Here is an 18,213-nt window from a genome sequence, read left to right as displayed (position 1 = left end):
CGTGGCCTTCTTTTTTAAAGGAAAAAATCCATTTTACTCTCCTTAACAATTCACTTTATCCACTTAACTCTCTAAATAAAATTTAGGCTCAAGCTACTACCCCAAACTATTTCAATTGATCCAATCTATCCCCTAATAAGATTTCTCTTTTTTATTTCTCCATTTACAAGTGGAATTTGAACTCTAAGTTTTGCAATGTAACTTATAATATGATGCCCTATGCTAGAAAAATACATTATAATTTTTTTCATAAATATTTTTCATGTAGAATTGTATTTTTGTGATAAATTTTGTGTTAAATGTTTCCAAATTATGAAAATAACCATGAAAATTCTTAATGTACTTCTTAACATATGATATCATATTCTCTATCCACTCATAAAATTTGAACTTAAAATTCAATTCGTACACGGAGAAACGAAAAAAGAGAAATATCATTAGAGGGTAGATTGGACTAACTGGAATTATTGGGGAAGTAAATTGAGTCTAAATTTTGCTCAAGGGGTTAAGCGGATAAAATGAATTGTTGAAAGGAGTAAAATAGACTTTTTCCTTTTTTTAACCCATTTATCTTTGGGCCCCATCTTGACTTCTGCATCACAGGCCTGTGAAACAGGCCCAAATCAAGGTTATGGCCCACGTCGAGTCCGCTCTCGGGAGAGGAAAAATCGAGTCCTTTCCAGGGCGGCGTGACCAAACCGGAGGAAAACGTGACCGGGTCGCGGCACAGCGTCGCAGAAACTCCCCCGACGACGCGGACGGAGCCAGGATTAGTTGCCCGTCCGGTCCGCCGCGTGGGCGGCTCGCTCGGCTGGACAACTCCTCTTCTCCTCTTCCCCTGCGACCGCGCCGACGGACGGAGCAATCGAGGGGCGAGAGGGAAACCGCGGCCGCCCGCCCGCCTGATCGAGCGGAACCAGGAGCCGCGCGGCGCGCGCCATGGCAGCAGGTTCGTGTTCGTCCTCTACCCTCGCGCGCGCTCGGGCGTCTTCCCCGTTTTCGTCATGCGCGTCTGGATGATCGGTCGCGCGCGGAGCTGGCTCGATCCGGCCGGCAGGCCCGTTGGTCGTCGGGTCGTCGGGGATGGGGATGAGGAATCGATCGAATTCGTGCCCGGTTTCGGTGTGATCGGTTGGTTTTGGGCTCGCGATTGGGTTGGGAATTTCCGTCGCGATTGGGTGGGTGTGTCAGGTCGGTTTGGCTGCGGTGCCGCTGGGTGGCGGTACTTAGGGTTCCCTGTGCGCCCGTTGGGAATTTGATTTCGTGGCGAGCGGCTCATCAGGGAAGGAAAATCGGTACGATTAAGAGAAGCACGCGCAAAAACAAAGTGCCAAACTCGAGGATTATTTAGCTTAGGATGAACTTGCTGCCTTCAAGGATGCTTGTAGCTAGGCATGAGCTTCTGCAATTTGAAACACCAATATGCTTGTGGCCGATTGCTACCCCGTATTTCAGAGAAACAGGATATGATTATGAGCTTTAATCTTGTGTTTCTAATGATGCCAACATTTCTCCTTCTGTTTCTTCCTTGATGTATGTAAAGTCCATTTGAATCATTCTGGGGAAGGGTCACCCTTTCAAGTACATGTGTAGGACTAATCTAAAGCCTAGGGTGGCAAGTCTCGCAGATGTGTTATATTGCCAAAAGTCATCAATATAGGCTTTGCAGGATGAAACCTTGCTGGCATTTCGGGTTTCATCAGTGTAAAATTAACAAGCTGAACTATTGGATAAAGCTGTAATTTGTGATGCATTGATTGCTGCTTCTTGTTTATTAAATTCGTATAGTCCATAAATTCAGTTCCTGGATATCCATAGTTTAATGTTATATGTATTTCTATGTATTAGTGATTGACATTGCATCTGTGAGGTATGTTACCTACATGTCGAGGAACTATAGGATTGAGGTCTCAGCATGGTTAATTTTTGTTTTGCATATAGGAAGTAAAGATTTGGTTGAAGTGGTGCTTGCTGTTTAGATGGATAATTCTATTTGTCGCTTGCGTTACTAGAATATGAGGTATCACAGCAGAACAGCAGAAGAGTAAACGCTGGCTTAATCTTTGCATGTGTACGGGCCCACATATATGAAACGCGAGCTTTTTCTCATTGACCGTTTCTTTCTTTCTGCTTTCTCATTGGCCGGCAGCTCACTGCCATATCCTTCCATAAAAGAGGGCGCCGCATTGTATGGATTTTGTGCAAGTAGAAATGGAACAGAAAAATTCTCGTAATTTTCCAAAATATTTTTATTTGTTCAAAATAATTTCCGCTCTCGGAACATGTTGTCTTGTTTATGGAACATTTTATTTTATTCTCGTAATTTCTATTTAGTGATGGAACATTTTATTTTGTTCTTGTAATTTCTATTTAGTGATGGAATATTTATATTTTTTATCCAAACAATTTCTTTTACGGAACATTTTTATCTGTTCCAGAATAATTTCTATTTTAAACTAGTTGTTCTAGAACAGTTTCCTTCACCATCGAATTATTCTAACTATATGGTGGTCATGTATTTGCGTATGTTAGCTTTTCATCTCTGGAATCTGGATAGCTGGATCGTGTAGCACGGAAGTAAAGGATTTTTTATTTTTCTCTTAGGCCGCACAGCAGCGTGGGAGTTGGGCTGCCATCTTCTGCGACAGCACTAGTGCCCAATCACATGCGTGACGAATAGACGGACCCGTTTAGATTGCTCAATCTACGTAATTCAATCCCCTGTCTGTATGTAATACCGTGTAGACTTATAGGCACCACTTTCACATTCCTTTTCAATGTATGACTGGTGCCATCTTTGTTTGTGGTTTGAGGCTTAGCGGAATTTTTTTCCATTGATGTGATTGGCAGGTGGTAATCCACCACCAAAGCCGTGGGAACGTGCGGGAGCTTCATCTGGTCCAACACCTTTTAAGCCCCCCTCTGGAGGTACCACAAGTGATGTTGTTGAAGCTTCTGGGACAGCAAAACATGGAGAAATTGTTTCCACTACAGGGAACAATGCTGCTTCCAACGTAAATGGCAACATTTCAAGGCCTGTTCCCCCAAGGCCATGGCAGCAGCAAGGCTGTGGAAATTCCTATGGGGGTAATTGATAATTTTGTGCGCATTTCATCAGATATTCTTGTATCTCAATATGTAACCTTTTTTTATTAAAACACATGTTACGGTTGCATTATGTTATGTAATCTTTCATTGAAAATGCAGGTTATGGCTCCAATATGTATAGCTCCTATGGGGGATTCAGTGGACCCTATGGAAATAACATGTATTCAGGTTATGGAGGAGGTTATGGTGGTATGTACGGAGGTTCTGGAATGTATGGTAGCTCAATGTATAATGGCGGAATGGGAGGTCCATATGGTGGTTATGGTATGGGTGTTGGTCCTTATAATCAGGGTCCAAATTCGTTTGGCCCACCCGCACCACCCCCTGGATTTTGGGTGTCCTTCCTACGAGTGGTAATATATGCTTACTACCATTTTAGTGTTGATGTAGATTATGATTTGTTTCAATTTATCATACACACATTTCAGCATGAATTATGGTTTTCACAGTACTTTCATGTTCTTCACCTGATGAGAATCTCATCATCAAGTGTTTTCTGGAACTCAGTTTGCATCTGTACCCTGTAATCCTGGAATGCCATGATTGTTTTTCATGGTGAACCCGTTCCTTTTCTATTTTCTAGTAATTCAAAATCAAAGTTGTGACCGCATATAGTTTGATCAATGCATCAGTTTTTTATTTGAAAACACTTTCAGGAGTCCTCAGCATTCTCTTAACCAATTCTCTTGTTATACAGATGCATGGTGTCGTAAATTTCTGTGGGCGGGTTAGCTTCCTTGTTAGCCAGAACACTCAGGCGTTCCACATGTTCATTACTGCACTTTTGCAGGTAACTTTCGACTAGTATTTCAATACATGCCCTGTTTTAACTTATTTAGAGTATATTCTTGTATTTTCCTGACCCAATATTATTATCCCCATAGCTGTGTGATCGGACTGGAATGCTTTATGGTGAGCTTGCAAGATTTGTTTTACGTTTGCTGGGGATCAAAACAAAACCAAAGAAGGGTGGTGTTAAGGGCAGTGGAGCTCCATCATTGGAGGGAACAGGCCAGCAGTTTGTTGAGGCGCCAAAAGCTACCAACAACTCATGGGACAGCGTCTGGACTGAGAATGGCAAGGGGAAGTAAACGCCCCATTTCTGTGCAGCGAGACAGTTTTTTTGTGAAAGGAGAATGATGAGTTTGGTTGTGGGAAGAGAAATCTGCTGATATCTGTTCAGATGCATTTTGCATTTGGATTAGGAGGCAAAGCAAGTAATCCCTAATGCTCTTTGCATTTGTCATGTTGTTCCCTAGTACACATAGAGATCTATTACGGTGGTAGTTAGTCTGCAATGAGAACTGTGTGAGCTGGTAAAATATGGCTTTCCTAAAAAAATGGTTTGGCAGTACGCCGGTGCCCTGCACCGAGGAAAGTGGAACATAATACAGAGTCCTCTATCCAGCGTGTTGCTAAATAATAAAAAAAGGAGTCCATTTTATCCAAGTCATGGCGTATGGTGGTACTACCTGTTCATGCTTACATTATGGAATTATTTCTCTTCTCACATTTGTTTTGCAGCAGGCGATCAAACTGATCGTGAGATTGTGCGATCAATGAATCCGCCAACTGAGGGAGTGCTGGGATTAGCTGTAGATAAGGTTGAGGCTTGTACTGATACCTGAAGGGCATTTCCTCATTTCCCACACATGTGGGGACGGAGGATAACATAACTACTAATGTATACATATTCTCTGGTGACTTCGCCAGATTTGCCTGTGGCTAATTTAACCATATTTTCTTTGTTGAGCATGGCGAACTGAAGATTCGTGACTGTTGGAAAGGCTGAAACTGAATGCCTTATAAGTTATAAACTGTTTACCTTGTTCATCTCTCAAGTTAACGACTCTGTCTTTAGATTTTGGGGTTGCTCTTGTGATTCAAGCTTCCATTTGCCTGAACGATCGTCATTCCTCTGTGCCCATTGTGGACCGGAGAGCGTGAATGTAATCTACTCCCCCGATTCAAATTGCACCACCATCCCCATCGTAAGATGAGCCCACGTGAGCAACAAACTGCCCATACAAATCGCCGCGCAAGAGCGACCCCTCCTATGGCCTTATCCTCCGTAAGAACTGGCTAGTGTTGCTCCAGACGTGCCTCTCAACTCAGTTCTAGAAAGCAAGGTTACAATGGGAAGAGACAAACCACTTCGATTCAACCCAAAAGGAAAAAAACAAACTTATTATCTTTATTATTGTGCTTGCTCCATCTGTTGGGTGGAGTAGGGAACTGTGACGTCAAGTGGATGAGGAAGCTGTGTCGGAGGAGCCATCCTTCATCACGACCTCCAATAGCTCATCCGTAACCTCTCGCTCGGTCCCTTTCTCGCTTCTCTTCCCACGTTTCCCCCCGCGCCTTTGTCTCCATGCAGAAACCTCCCTCTCGCCGCCACTGCACAAGCCTCCTACACTACCTGCGCCCCCGGCCACTCCCACTCCCTCTTGCTCCCTAGCTTCTCCACTGCCTTCCCGATCCTCCCCCTCCCCGGGTAAGAACAACTCATCATCATCATCATCATCACCATCTACCACACTCAATATAAATTCCTCGTTCCATGCATGTTGCCGATTTCGCACCGTCGTTTTGCGTCTTCGGACGAGCAGTAGTGTCTCTGTGTCGATCATGTTGTTTGCTAAGCGTTTTGAATGCTTTCGCAAGGGTTCATGTGAGAGGAAGAGAGTAGGTCTTGCTCTTGCATGTTCAAGGTTCAGTCTGCACGATCCACGCTTCATCGTCATTCTAGGCGCCTGTTGTTGTAGGATTTGGGTATCTCTCTCTCAGGATTTCTCTGAACTTGATTGATCCTGTTTTCCAGTTTATTCGGATCGATGTGAGAACCAAGGAAAGGAATTCATAGGTGTTGTTTGATCTTGTATCGTTAGTGGATGTCGATCCTGATAGGCTATCACCATAGATATCGGATACTGCTGCTGTCCTGAAATTTTCAGTTCCCGTGAGGTTGAGGATACTGTTATCTATCGATCAGGCAGATTAATATGAGAAAATCCTATTTTTAACCTCTGCGATATTTGTCCGTGCTAGGTGAGAAATTGCAGAATACATATATATGAGAAAATTATAACTTGAATCAAAGTATCCTAGCTCAAGATTGACCGGAAGCTTTGGTAGCTAGCCATATGTAACACAGAGCAATACTACTTTCTATTTTTAGTGCATGCATGCATAGTGCATTCTGCATTGAGCTCTCTTTGATCCAAGTGTAACCAGCATAATTGTAATTTCAAATTCAGCAGAAAGTTCAGGGTCCAATATTTGCTTTCGTTTCGCAGAGAGTGGTGTGGGGGCTCCGGCCGGCGGCGAAGGTGCCATGGGGGAGATCACCAACGTCATGGAGTACCAGGCCATCGCGAAGCAGAAGCTTCCCAAGATGGCCTACGACTACTACGCCTCCGGCGCCGAGGACGAGTGGACGCTCAAGGAGAACCGGGAGGCCTTCTCCAGGATCCTGTAAGCATCCCTCTTACACTGGCTTGTGTTTTTCTCCTGGCAGGAGTGTAGCCTGCTTGAGAGTATTCCCATCTCTTGAATTTTGCAAAGAAATTGACAACCATAGCCATGTGCAAAGAAACACTGATCCTACAACCACTCTCCGCGCTGAGAAAATTGTATGAGATGCATGAGTTGCCCTTTTGATGCCACTGCACCATGCAAGATGAGTGTTCAGTAATCTTTGGTACTTTGAAATATAGTGATTCTCTGATATGGTCGTCCATTCCGGTCATTCATTTGGCTTATCTTATGGATGTCAGAGCCTGACTGTAATCTTGCGTGATCAGGTTCCGCCCTCGCATACTGATCGATGTGTCCAAGATTGACATGACCACAAGTGTTCTGGGCTTCAAGATCTCAATGCCCATTATGGTTGCTCCCACTGCCTTTCAGAAAATGGCTCACCCAGATGGTATTCAGTTTAACTCTTCTGTTACATAACCTGCAATCCTCACTGCATACTAGATTGTATTTACCGATGGCATCAATATCCTGCTATATAAGTTTTGGCAGTACCTTCTGCATAGTTGGACAGCATTAAGTTGAGTAGCATTTGTTTGTTGATGTAACTGAAATCTCGTCCATCATCAGGGGAGTATGCAACTGCACGGGCAGCATCAGCAGCAGGAACTATCATGGTATGTTGCTTGTCCTATGGCACACAATCACTGAATAATAACCAATAAACCAAACCAAACAGTACTGCAACTGCATGTCATGTTGGAAAGATCCTGAATACCGGCCTGATGTTGTCTTCAATATCAGACCCTGTCGTCATGGGCTACTTCAAGCGTCGAGGAGGTCGCCTCGACCGGGCCAGGAATCCGTTTCTTCCAGCTATATGTAAGGATGTCAAACTACCACTATCAGAGAGTGTGTATTTTACTGTAGTGTGTTGTGGTTTAGGGTTTATGTGTGCCATGAACCTTTGCAGGTGTACAAGGACAGGAAGGTGGTGGAGCAGCTGGTGAGAAGGGCCGAGAGGGCCGGGTTCAAGGCGATCGCGCTCACCGTGGACACCCCACGTCTCGGCCGCCGCGAAGCCGACATCAAGAACAGGTCGGTTCCCGGCTGCCCTTGCCATGTCAGACACTCGGATCCCATGAATTCCGTCCTGGCATGGCTAAGCAGCAAAATGCTTGCACTACTGCAGGTTCGTTCTGCCGCCACACCTGACGCTGAAGAACTTTGAGGGCCTGGACCTCGGCAAGATGGACCAGGTTTGTGACATCTTCAGAGTTGTTTATCCCAGACTGTTTCTTTCCACTTTCTCACCCACTGACGTCTGATGAAACCGGCCTGTTTGGCATCTGCAGGCCAATGACTCCGGGCTGGCGTCGTACGTTGCTGGGCAAATTGACCGCACCCTGAGCTGGAAGGTATGATCTTGCTTTGGTATGGCGAGATGCCAATGCATAGAGCGACGACAACTCTTGAAACTGTAATCCGCTTGTGAACGTGCAGGATGTCAACTGGCTGCAGAGCATCACCTCGCTGCCGATCCTGGTGAAGGGGGTCGTCACAGCAGAGGACGGTGAGCTTCTTCGGAGCCTTCTCCTCCTTCCTCTCCACACGAATCAGACATTACTCTCGTGAAGCTTGCTGACGCCGTCGCGTCGTCTATCCGACCGCAGCGCGGCTGGCCGTCCACTCCGGGGCGGCGGGCATCATCGTGTCGAACCACGGCGCGCGCCAGCTGGACTACGTACCGGCCACCATCAGCGCCCTCGAGGAGGTACGCGCACCGTTTCGACCTCCTCCTAGTGGCTTACGTGATCGGCAACGAAAGCAGCTAGCGAGACGATGACAGAGCTGCTGATGTTGGTGGAACCACCGCAGGTCGTGACGGCGGCGCAGGGGCGCATCCCGGTGTACCTCGACGGCGGCGTCCGCCGCGGCACCGACGTGTTCAAGGCGCTCGCCCTCGGCGCCTCCGGCATCTTCGTAAGTGCCCCCCTCGCTCGCGACCCGTCTCCCGCGCAGTCCCGTTCATGCTGTCTCACTCAGTTCTTGTTCGAGTGTTCAGGTCGGGAGGCCGGTGGTGTTCGCGCTGGCGGTGGAGGGCGAGGCGGGCGTCCGGAACGTGCTGCGGATGCTGCGGGAGGAGTTCGAGCTGACCATGGCGCTCAGCGGCTGCACGACGCTGGCCGACATCAGCCGCAGCCACATCCTGACCGACGGCGACCGCCTCCGCCCCACCCCCAGGTTGTGAGCGGAGACCACAGCCTCACCTCGCATATCAACCAATCAATCAACGATGGTGCCCCGACGGCCGGCGAGCTCGATCGCTGCGCACCCAATAATCCCCTACTCCATTGTAAAATAAGAACGTTAAAGATTAGCGCCAGATCCTGTGCGTGTCCGGCCGGTAGGTGGTAGATAATTTTGCAGGTCGACGACGCCTTATAATTTTCGGTCGTGTTTGCATCGTCCGTGGACAATACAAACAAGAAACAAACTTGTAATTCGATCATCTATTTGGTTACTCTGTATATAGCCGTTCTACACCTGAATCGTAATCAAACCGCGCCGCAATTTGAGTAGCATCGTCTGAAAAATTTACACTCACATCACATGCCTGTGGAGGGAGAACTGAACTGGAGAATTGAAGAGTTCAGCACTCCGTTTGGTCAGGAAATGTGTATCTCACATTTTAGCAGTTAGCGTCAAAGCTGAATCCTTCCACTTCTCAGGTTGTGATCCCTCCTAGAGATATCAACAGTACAAAAGAGCACATTGAACACTTGACATTCTTCACACAACTTGAGATCATTTGTACTGTGTGCAAAGTAATTCGTTCTGATTTCTGAGATGATTGACTTCTGAGGACAAAGTTATCCATCTTCAGACAAGCAGAATGCGTCGACGGGAACATGCATCCTGGAAACTGGAATGTTTTGAGTTTTGTCTGGAGCACCACAAAAAATACAGAGAAGAACTGCACAGAAATCTTGAAGGAACTACTGGAGGTTGATGGACTCCATTCAAAATGACACGACAAGATGCGAAACAAGAGCATCTCTGCTATCCTGATCACTGGTGCCCAGAAAACAAAGAATCCGAGGCCGGAGGACAAAAATGAAACTAGTGTGTTGATGACTTCATTGCTCAAATGACACTTGCCAGTAACCCGAGGCGAACAGAACTGCTGGTTAGTCATTATAAGAACTGATGTTGCATTTTTATTTTTATTTTTGAAACGAGATGTTGCATTTTTACACCTGATCATGTGTGCCTTAGTTCCAAAGTACTCCGTCTTTTTTTTTCCTTGTTGATGTGTACTCCATCGATTTCGCCATGGTTGGAAGTTGGAACGATGGAATGGCATTTGCAGAGAATCCGGAGTCCTGGCCCAGGCATGATCTCTGACCGTTGATCTGGTGCATCCGACGGCTGCCTCAACAACACAGACACGGAGTTGCCCGTTGGATTCTCTCCTTCCTCGGCTGCCCCCATTCAGTCCCCCCCGTCTCCTCAATCCGCCCCTGCTTCCTTCGCCTCCTCCGCCTCTCCGCCGATCAGCCGCGCCGCCGCCTCCCTCGCCGGCGCCCGTCATCTGGAACCCCCGGTCGCGGGTCCCTTCGTTCCCCGCCTGTCTTGGAGCCGACGGGCCCCGGATCACCTCCCCTGCCGCGGCCGCTCCTCCGTCAACCAATCGGCCGCCGCGGCGCGCGGCGCGGGTCCCCGCCTCCACCGATCTAGGGTGAGTGTCCCGCGCCCGCCATTCGTCTGACGCAGCCATATTCCCGCGCCCCTGACGGAGCGCTTGGCTCTACCGTGAAATCGTCTGTGCTCGGGAGCGGACCCCGAATTCCTCTGCTTGCGATTTGTCTGTGTTTCTATGGCATGAATAGGGATTGAAATGCTGTCTAGGTTTGTCGGGCGATGGCCTTTTGTGGAATGCAAATATCTTGCTGCATTCGGATAGGTAACTGCTGGTCTGTGGTCTCTACTCTAATCCCTCAGGCGTGAAATGCGGTGTTTGCCCTACGCCTACTTCCGTATTAATTAGGTTCAGAATAGGGAAGCAGTCAAATATTGGTTTTGTCTTGTTTATTTTGCATTTGTCTGCCGCCGCAGTGGTCAGGAGGCTCTAAAATAAGTACCTGCTGTGTATTTTGTCTGTAAATGAATGATGATGGCTTGAGATGCCAGCTATAAGAAATCACTCGACCTCACTTTTTTGCTTGTTAAGATATTCACTGCAGAATCTTCACATTTCTTTTTTAAGGAGAGACAATCAAGTTAGTTAGGCCTTGGCTTAGGTATCAAGTCACTACGAACTTGCTATTTTCGGACAAAATTTGGAACAGTTTTAGCTTCAGAATAGGGAAGCAATCAATTTTTTTATGTTGTTTATCTTGCTGCATTCTGCCAGTGCTGTGGTCAGCAGGCTCTAAAAGAGGTACCGTTTATTCTTTTAGCGCAAATGATGCTGGCTTGAGATGTTGATTATAAGAAATAACTCGACTTTTACTAGTGTCCTTACAGCAGAATCATTTGTTGTTCTTAGGTTAACAGAAAATACCAAGAGCTTAACATAGATTTTGAAATTTCTATTACATTTTTAATATTCGCACTTTTTCATTGTTTGCAGGAATATTTCCTGCAATCATCGACAAAGTCATATGACATGCACACAATTCTATGTTAATTGAAGATTCAGTTAGTTACATGGCGGCTAGATGGGCTTAGTTTTAAGCATGCAGACACTAGCAACTTGCTATTTTCGCACAATTTATAGTTTGGCTGGAAAAAAAAAAGCATAGTACCAGATCCCCTGTTGAACAACTTTGTGCACCATGTCAGTGTCGATTTCATTATTCAATCATCAGAATATTTTTATTACTCGTGTTTTCATTTGTATCTGATTCGTGTTTTTAATGTAGCATATGCATTTGGATAGCAACTGCTGTGTGTGGATATGGAAATAGACATGAATGTTTTGAATAAAAAAACCACAGTGGGGAGTCATCCCAATTATTGCTTTGTGATTTACAGTGGAGAAAAAAATCATTTGTGCATGAAGCGCTGAGGTTTGAAGAAGATTAGAATAATTTTATTGACTTTCTTATGTTTTTTGTTCTTAGAAGCAAACAATGTCCATGGGGAGGGTGGCTACTTGGACTACTGTTGTCATAACCTATTAATAGAGTAATCATGAAAGGACCCTGACTTGTATAGCAGCAAGATAATTTATGACTCATGCAGAATGGTATTTTGATGTAAGAGTGAAGATAGAATGGTAACTACTCAATTTGGCATAATTGCTGTTAGGAATCTTGCATAGTGCATTGCTTTAAACTGATAATGATGAACTTTTCATTTGCTTTGCTTGTTCTGGCTGGTTTGCCTTTGCCTAATGTTAGCTTTAGTTTCTATATTTTGTGCATCCTAAAATTGCCAGAAATATTAGTTTGTTATCTGTTTCTCTCAAATTAAAACCACTGTTATATGATCGAAGATCCAACGAAAAGTGTTAACTAGATTATTTCTGGATAATTTTATGTTCGTTTGGTTCTTGATTATTTGACAAACAAGGGTAATTTTTTACTTCTGATTCTGTTCCATTTTAATTTGATTGTCATTTGTAAATTTTGATAGGAACAGCATAGTAGAAACAGAATAAGTCATTGTTTCAAAGGCAAGTGCAGTGGTGGTGGTGGTTCTGAATTGTTCTATTTTTTTTATGTTTACTTTAGATGCTGTTCATCTAAATGAATTACTTTGTAAAATGTATACTGGCATATGAAAATAAAAATGTGTGTAAGGACCTTATTTCTAGAGATGCCTCCTAGGCTTTTTTTTTGCCTTTTTAATCTAATAGTTTAATAACATGTGGAACTAAAGGCGTGTTTGCTTTCTGGCCTACGGCGCCGCACCGTGCCTAAGGTGCGGCGCAGTGTGGCGCCGTAGGCCAGAAACCAAACAGCCCCTAAAGTTTTAAGAAGTGGCCCATTTGGTATGCCCAGCAGGCTCGGTGCGACCCTCAACTTGGTCATGCCAATGGCTTGATTTGTAACTCAAGAGTGCTATTACTAAGATTTTATAGATTAAAAAAGGATAAAATAAAATAAAATTGGCTAAAAGAAAATAAGACCCTAGTCAGGCTAAAAGAAAATAAAATTGCCTTCCTTCCTACTACTTCCTTTTGCCATTCTTTCAACTCACCATTATCTTTTGTGGTCCTTGTTCGTCTTACACTCTTATTAATGGAAAGCATCTTATGCATTGCAGGTTTCATTTAGATTGGTAACCATAGTGTAGTAATGTATTGGAGGAGCCGTGCCATCTAGACAAGCAAGTAGCATTGTCAGCAAAAAAAACACAGCAACAATTGATTTGCCAAAGAAAGGTGCAAACATCGTAAATATGTCTCAAGGAACTTCTCCATTGCAAAAAGATAAAGGTCCTACAACAGAACCTGGAAAGGCTGTGGGCATCAAACGGCTTCAGACTGATACTCCCTCAAGTCCTGGATATCATAATGTTTATGTAAGAAGGAAAGTAGAATCCGAGCATAGTAAAGTGAACCCTTCTCAGGAGTTGAAAGGTAATGGAAGAGACAAAGCAAAAGAGCAGGAGGCACACCAAGATGTTCAACATGAGGAGGCCCACAGGCCCCAAGTGGCATCTCATGTTGCTGAATCCGTAGAAATAGTATCTTCGAAATCTCCTGAAAAAACAAATCCTGAAATTGTGCCCGAGAAAACTGAGCCACCAGTTGCTTCTGGCACTGCAATTCAAGAGGATGTGAAACCGTTAAACATACAATACTGGAACGAGAGATTTAATCGATTACAGACATATTTGGAGAGCTGTGATCATTCGACCCAGGAGGGGTATTTGCAAAGTAAGAAGTTTGTTAACACCTTTGTAACTTTGAGATTTTCCCCTCGCATAATACTGATTCCCTTCCGTTAATTTCAGAGCTTAGGTCCCTTTCAGCAGCTGGGCGAAGCATGCATGCGATTGAGCTGGAGAAAAGGGCAATACACCTCCTAGTGGAGGAAGGTGATATATTACTGCCATTCTTACTTTTCTTACCATATTGAAGGTTAGGGTCATTTCGTTTAGACTGCCTTGTCGCACAGCATATGCTCTTGCATCTCAATTTTTCCCCCCTACCCTATATGTGGCGTGCCCCATGCATCCCCATCCTATATATACTTTGTCCATTGAAGTACATACTATGCTGCCTAACATCCCTCCCTCCATTGGACTACATACTAGGCTGCCTAACCTCCCTTCAATCACTTTTTACCGTTGCCTGTGCCTTCAGCAACTTTGGAGCTTCAGTGGCAGTATGTGTCTAAGCACAATGGGTTGCATTAGCTTTGTACGAGCTGCAAAGTTTTGATGCCCTGTGTATCCAAGATTTGACCAATATGATGTATCCCTTCTAAGTCACTTTAACAAGTCGTAGTAACACTATGGTTTTGCAGGGAAAGAACTGCAACGGATGAAGGCTTTGAATGTTCTTGGGAAGGTCTCCCCAAATGCTCCGTCGAAGGCAACACCTTTGCAGCGGCAGTATCAGAAATGAGATACCCATGTAACATCAAGATAGCTGCAATGCTCAAGTACACTGCCGAAAAGACATGTTCTACTTTGTCTAGCTCCAGTTTTTTATGACCCACTTTTTCCGGCCATGTACTGCATCTCCTTTTCTTCTTGTATTTCTTTTTTATTTTGTTTCACTGTCTCACCACCCTTTGTGACGTGGGTTTGTTGTAATGATATGTAATTAGTAGTAACCCGTATAGATAATTTTTTCTGTTTATTCCTTTGTCATGTACTGGTAATTTGCGTGAATCTCAATGTGGTATGTATTTTTTTATAGAAGACAATGTGGTAAGTTGTAAGAAATCCGCGCGGCACAAATGCGTATCTCCGATCCCCGATCCGGCCCGCTAACACTAGTCGGCCCAAACAGATTCGTCTCGCTCAGGGAGTGCGAACCAATTCAGCCCGCCTTTGTGGACCGTCCGTCGCTTCACACCACACGTTCCCCTGCCATCGGATCCCATTTCCCTTTTTTGTCATTTTCTTTTTTTGATTGGAAGCCCGTTGCCTTATCAGCTTATCCACTGGCTTCTGCCTTCTGTCTCCCCTGTTTGTTTGTCGTTGGCGCTCCGATCCACTGGTCTGACTGCCGGGCCCAAACCAGCATCAGAACAACTCCTCTGCTCCTGGCACTTGCCGCTTTTGGCCGTCACGTCTGCCGGTCAGCTGGAAAAGATTTTCTTTTCTTTTTTCTTAAAAAAAAGAAGTCAGGTGGAAAAGATGATGAGCGACGAGCAAAAGGAGCTGCAGCTTTCGCGGCGCTGCGTCTCATCTCCGAAAAGGAGGGGCGGTGGTACTACTAAAACGACCGGATCCGATTCCAGATCAAAGTTAGGTGCCAAGTGATCGCAGCAAATCTAGCTGGGGATCCGGCGCTGGCCCACCTGGCGGCCGAGTAGCCTAGGGCTTGTCTTCGCCCGCGGTGCAGCAACAGGAATGTTCTGCGCAACTTGGAATTCGGAAAATGAAATGCAATGTTCAGACAACCGGGGAGCCGGGACAAACGCGCGCGTGAAGCCAAGCTGCATCGCACTCGGCATCTTTCCGTTTTCCTCCTTCCTGTGTTTTTTCTGTCGTCAGTTTTTGAGACCCAGATTTGCAAATAGGTCACGCAGGTATGGACATCAAAGCTCAAGACAGGTTCCATTCAGAGAGGAAACTGAATAAAGGTCCCTCCGGGCGCACCAAAATTTACCATGCCAACGCATCGCTCGAGCTGAGTTCAGACCGTTGGCTGACTTCTCGTTTGCCCGACCCGATCCATTTAAAGCAAGCATCCTCCTCCTCCAGAGGGCCGGCCACGCGCAAGCAATCAATCATGCCGCGACGCTGTTTGTTGGTAGCGACAGCAACAGCCGCACATGCAGCGCACCGGCCGTACGCGAACTAGACGCTCTCGTCGTCGCCGCGCTGCAGCACGGATCGCCGTGGTGGCGTCCGGCCGGAAGCGCCGCCGGCGTGGGGCGCGCGACGCTAGCTAGCGGACGACCAGCTCGTGAGGGTCGCTGTCAGTGGTTTTGACGCATTGCGTACCATGGCGAATAAGAAACTCCAGGTACGTTTGGTTAACTCCTCCTCCAGGGATCTCGGACACTCCAGGTACCATCGACCTGAGGTAATTGGGTTGCAATGCTCTCCTAGCTGGAGCTGGATTCATCCATCCATCACAGATTGCGCGCAACTCTTGCGCCGGGGGTGGCCGTGCATGCATGCATGCATGCGTGGATCTGTTCGGTCGATCGCTCCGACGAGACAGGTGGTCGCATCGATCGTTGTGGCGCGTTGCAGCAAGCTAAGCGAGTGGTGGCGACGCCCCAGTTAGATCACCCTGGCTCGCATCTTACGAATTCCCTACAAAAGTTTGCGAAATTATTTCTGAACCACCCAGATTGCTGCTTGTTATTACTAATACGAAATTCTTCGGTTTCCAGTGGGCCTGCTGGCACTCAAGTGTTAATAATTGGTGACAATTTGTGAGAGAGTATTTGTGTGCAACAAAAAAAATGGGTATTAGTCATGAAAGGCCTCATATCACCAAACGTATTTTATTCTACATGAATATGTACGCAACTCAGAAGAGCTGCTGCACTGGGGTAGCTGTTCCTAGTACATACATTTTCCTCGATGTGCCCATGATAACCTAAAGTAATGAGCTTGGTACTTTTCTTGGAAAACTTATGTCAGAACGATGGGTGTGCTGCACCTATTGATGGCTGATGGCTGATGCCTGATGCCTGATGGTTAGTCGCTACTCGGTCTAGTTCACCGGAAAAGCTTCACTTGGAAAACACTGCCTGCTATATTGATATTCCAATAAAAAAAACACTAACGAATATGACGACTCTTTATTATGTCTCCTTCCATCAGTGTACGACGTGGTTTGGTACGAAAAGTTTTCAAAGAACATTTTGATCTTTAGCAGTATTTTTAAAAAGTATTGTAGATTGCTACAAAATATGACCAGAAAGTATTCTGGCTGCATATAAATTCAGCAACTTTATGTACTAAAGATACCTATAATTTAGCTAACTATTTATCAAACGTTTGCTGGTCCCAAAGAATACAAACATGATCTACTTAGGTGTTCCATTGTAAATAACATTTTAGGTTCCTTAGCTCGATCGTTTAGTCCAAAAAGTGACACACTTGCCACAAGTTAAAAGAAGTGTTGCAACCCACAATTGTTGCAATGAAACGAACACGAGCTTAAAGAGGTGTCACGTCTAACTTGGGTTCTGGAGAGACATGGACATGAACCGAACACGCCATCAAAGCAACGTTGAGATGACTGTATCAGGAAGGTCTTAAAGAGTAGCGGGGTTGAGCTTTCTACCGTGGTTTGAAAACAAAAAACACAACAATCATTCGCGTGTTTTTTTTTTCCCTTTTGGCGCGTACCGGATCCGGACATATCCGAGTTGAGCAACCGAACTAGCCGTAAACTCAAGTTGTGATCCAGAATGGCTTCTCGAGTTTATCCAGAAATGGTCCTGGCAGCTGCTGCCCGGTTCCACTCACGCAACCGGCCAAAACGCCAACAACGACACATCAACTCGAACAACTGTTTATTCCTTGCCTTCCCGAGAGAGAGAGAGAGAGAGAGATTAAAAAAGGAGCCTTTCCAAACTCCAAACGCATCCCATCTCCTATTCAGCACTGGTGCTCTGGTTCCTTGCTTATTTTCAAAGGCAAAGCCGTACGAAAAGAAAGAGCGAGATCTCTCACAATCCCAGTCACTCACAGTCAGCCCTGGCGCCCGCTACGCGACACGACAAGATCGGAGCGCCCCCGAGCGAGCACCCCGGCGCTCACCGGCGCTCGTGCCGCAAAGGATCACGCCCGACTCCAGCGTAGCGGCGCAACCACCAGACAGCCGCTGCCCGAACACACGCAGGCCCGCGCGCAAGGGTACAAGGACACGCTGCAGTGCCGGGACCAAGCGAGGGTGCAGGCTCGTCCGGACGCGCGCGGCGCGGCACGGCACTGCAGCAAGGCTGCAGCAACTCGGCCAGGGAGGGCGACGCCACCGGCCGACGTCGCGTCTCCGCCGCCGGTGGCCCCGCCCCGCTCTCTCCCTTCCCCGTCGCTGACGGCGGGCCCGCCCGCTCACATGGCCGTGTCCGTTCCGCGTCCCCGTCTCCCCCGGCCACCCTGTCCCCGCCCGTACCGTGCCTGCCAACTCGGCTAGCGGCCACGAGGCCGGGGCCCGACGACGCCGCCGCCGCCCGGCCCGGCCCGGCCCGGCCCGGCGCGAGCCCGGAGTACAGTGGCGACACCGCGGCCGGGCCGGTACGTCGCCGTCCGCCCGCGCCCACGTCACTCGCGGCGGGTGCGCCGCGCCGTCACCGTGTCGACATTGCCCGGCGGCCGGAGCCACAGTGCCAGCATCTCTCCCCTTTCTCACCCCGGCCGCCGTGGTCCGGCCTGGAAGGGAACTGCTCGCCGCGCAGTTGATGCCCGACAGCGACGGACTGAACCGGCCGTGGAACGGCAGCCGTCGAGCGCCACCCGCGATCGCTCTCC

The 18,213-nt window shown here is 46.8% G+C and overlaps 3 protein-coding genes across 6 annotated transcripts; all 3 read left to right on the top strand.

The window, feature by feature from the left end:
- Positions 1-723: 723 nt before the first annotated feature.
- On the top strand, positions 724-4,860 carry LOC112875344 (peroxisomal membrane protein 13-like). Of its 3 annotated transcripts, none has more exons than XR_003225180.1 (6): positions 724-949; positions 2,851-3,087; positions 3,208-3,461; positions 3,806-3,898; positions 3,993-4,325; positions 4,636-4,860. XR_003225180.1 is itself a non-coding variant. In XM_025939163.1 (5 exons), exons 1-5 carry the CDS (start codon positions 940-942, stop codon positions 4,197-4,199), a joined length of 801 nt encoding a protein of 266 aa, XP_025794948.1. In that variant the 5' UTR covers positions 724-939; the 3' UTR covers positions 4,200-4,557. The 3 variants fall into 3 exon arrangements, 1 of the variants encoding a protein (XP_025794948.1); XR_003225179.1 differs by having other exon boundaries at positions 4,633-4,860; XM_025939163.1 differs by lacking the exon at positions 4,636-4,860 and having other exon boundaries at positions 3,993-4,557.
- Positions 4,861-5,455: 595 nt separating this feature from the next.
- On the top strand, positions 5,456-9,148 carry LOC112875342 (peroxisomal (S)-2-hydroxy-acid oxidase GLO1). Its single transcript, XM_025939162.1, has 12 exons — positions 5,456-5,602; positions 6,404-6,582; positions 6,912-7,036; positions 7,216-7,262; positions 7,390-7,467; positions 7,559-7,683; positions 7,778-7,844; positions 7,941-8,003; positions 8,089-8,158; positions 8,259-8,359; positions 8,464-8,568; positions 8,651-9,148. Exons 2-12 carry the CDS (start codon positions 6,443-6,445, stop codon positions 8,834-8,836), a joined length of 1,107 nt encoding a protein of 368 aa, XP_025794947.1. The 5' UTR covers positions 5,456-5,602; positions 6,404-6,442; the 3' UTR covers positions 8,837-9,148.
- A 909-nt stretch (positions 9,149-10,057) lies between these two features.
- Positions 10,058-14,442, top strand: LOC112875346. Of its 2 annotated transcripts, XM_025939166.1 has the most exons (5): positions 10,058-10,327; positions 11,715-11,869; positions 12,862-13,477; positions 13,555-13,638; positions 14,070-14,442. In XM_025939166.1, the coding sequence occupies exons 3-5, from the start codon at positions 12,997-12,999 to the stop codon at positions 14,168-14,170; spliced, it is 666 nt and encodes a 221-aa protein (XP_025794951.1). In that variant the 5' UTR covers positions 10,058-10,327; positions 11,715-11,869; positions 12,862-12,996; the 3' UTR covers positions 14,171-14,442. The 2 variants fall into 2 exon arrangements, with proteins under 2 accessions (XP_025794951.1, XP_025794950.1); XM_025939165.1 differs by lacking the exon at positions 11,715-11,869.
- The last annotated feature ends 3,771 nt before the right edge of the window (positions 14,443-18,213 follow it).

Source organism: Panicum hallii, chromosome 9 (assembly GCF_002211085.1).
Source record: "Panicum hallii strain FIL2 chromosome 9, PHallii_v3.1, whole genome shotgun sequence".
Taxonomy (NCBI): domain Eukaryota; kingdom Viridiplantae; phylum Streptophyta; class Magnoliopsida; order Poales; family Poaceae; genus Panicum; species Panicum hallii.
The sequence above is the reverse complement of the archived record's forward strand: the minus strand, read 5'-3'. Positions and strand labels throughout refer to the sequence as shown.

Coding starts and splice junctions, on each gene's coding strand:
- LOC112875344 (XM_025939163.1), top strand. Junction 3,088..3,207: donor CTGTGGAAATTCCTATGGGG/GTAATTGATAAT, acceptor TTGAAAATGCAG/GTTATGGCTCCAATATGTAT. Junction 3,899..3,992: donor TCATTACTGCACTTTTGCAG/GTAACTTTCGAC, acceptor TTATCCCCATAG/CTGTGTGATCGGACTGGAAT.
- LOC112875346 (XM_025939165.1), top strand. CDS start 12,997: ATGTCTCAAGGAACTTCTCCATTGCAAAAAGATAAAGGTCCTACAACA. Junction 13,478..13,554: donor CCAGGAGGGGTATTTGCAAA/GTAAGAAGTTTG, acceptor CGTTAATTTCAG/AGCTTAGGTCCCTTTCAGCA. Junction 13,639..14,069: donor ACACCTCCTAGTGGAGGAAG/GTGATATATTAC, acceptor ATGGTTTTGCAG/GGAAAGAACTGCAACGGATG.
- LOC112875342 (XM_025939162.1), top strand. CDS start 6,443: ATGGGGGAGATCACCAACGTCATGGAGTACCAGGCCATCGCGAAGCAG. Junction 7,037..7,215: donor GAAAATGGCTCACCCAGATG/GTATTCAGTTTA, acceptor GTCCATCATCAG/GGGAGTATGCAACTGCACGG. Junction 7,845..7,940: donor ACCTCGGCAAGATGGACCAG/GTTTGTGACATC, acceptor TGGCATCTGCAG/GCCAATGACTCCGGGCTGGC.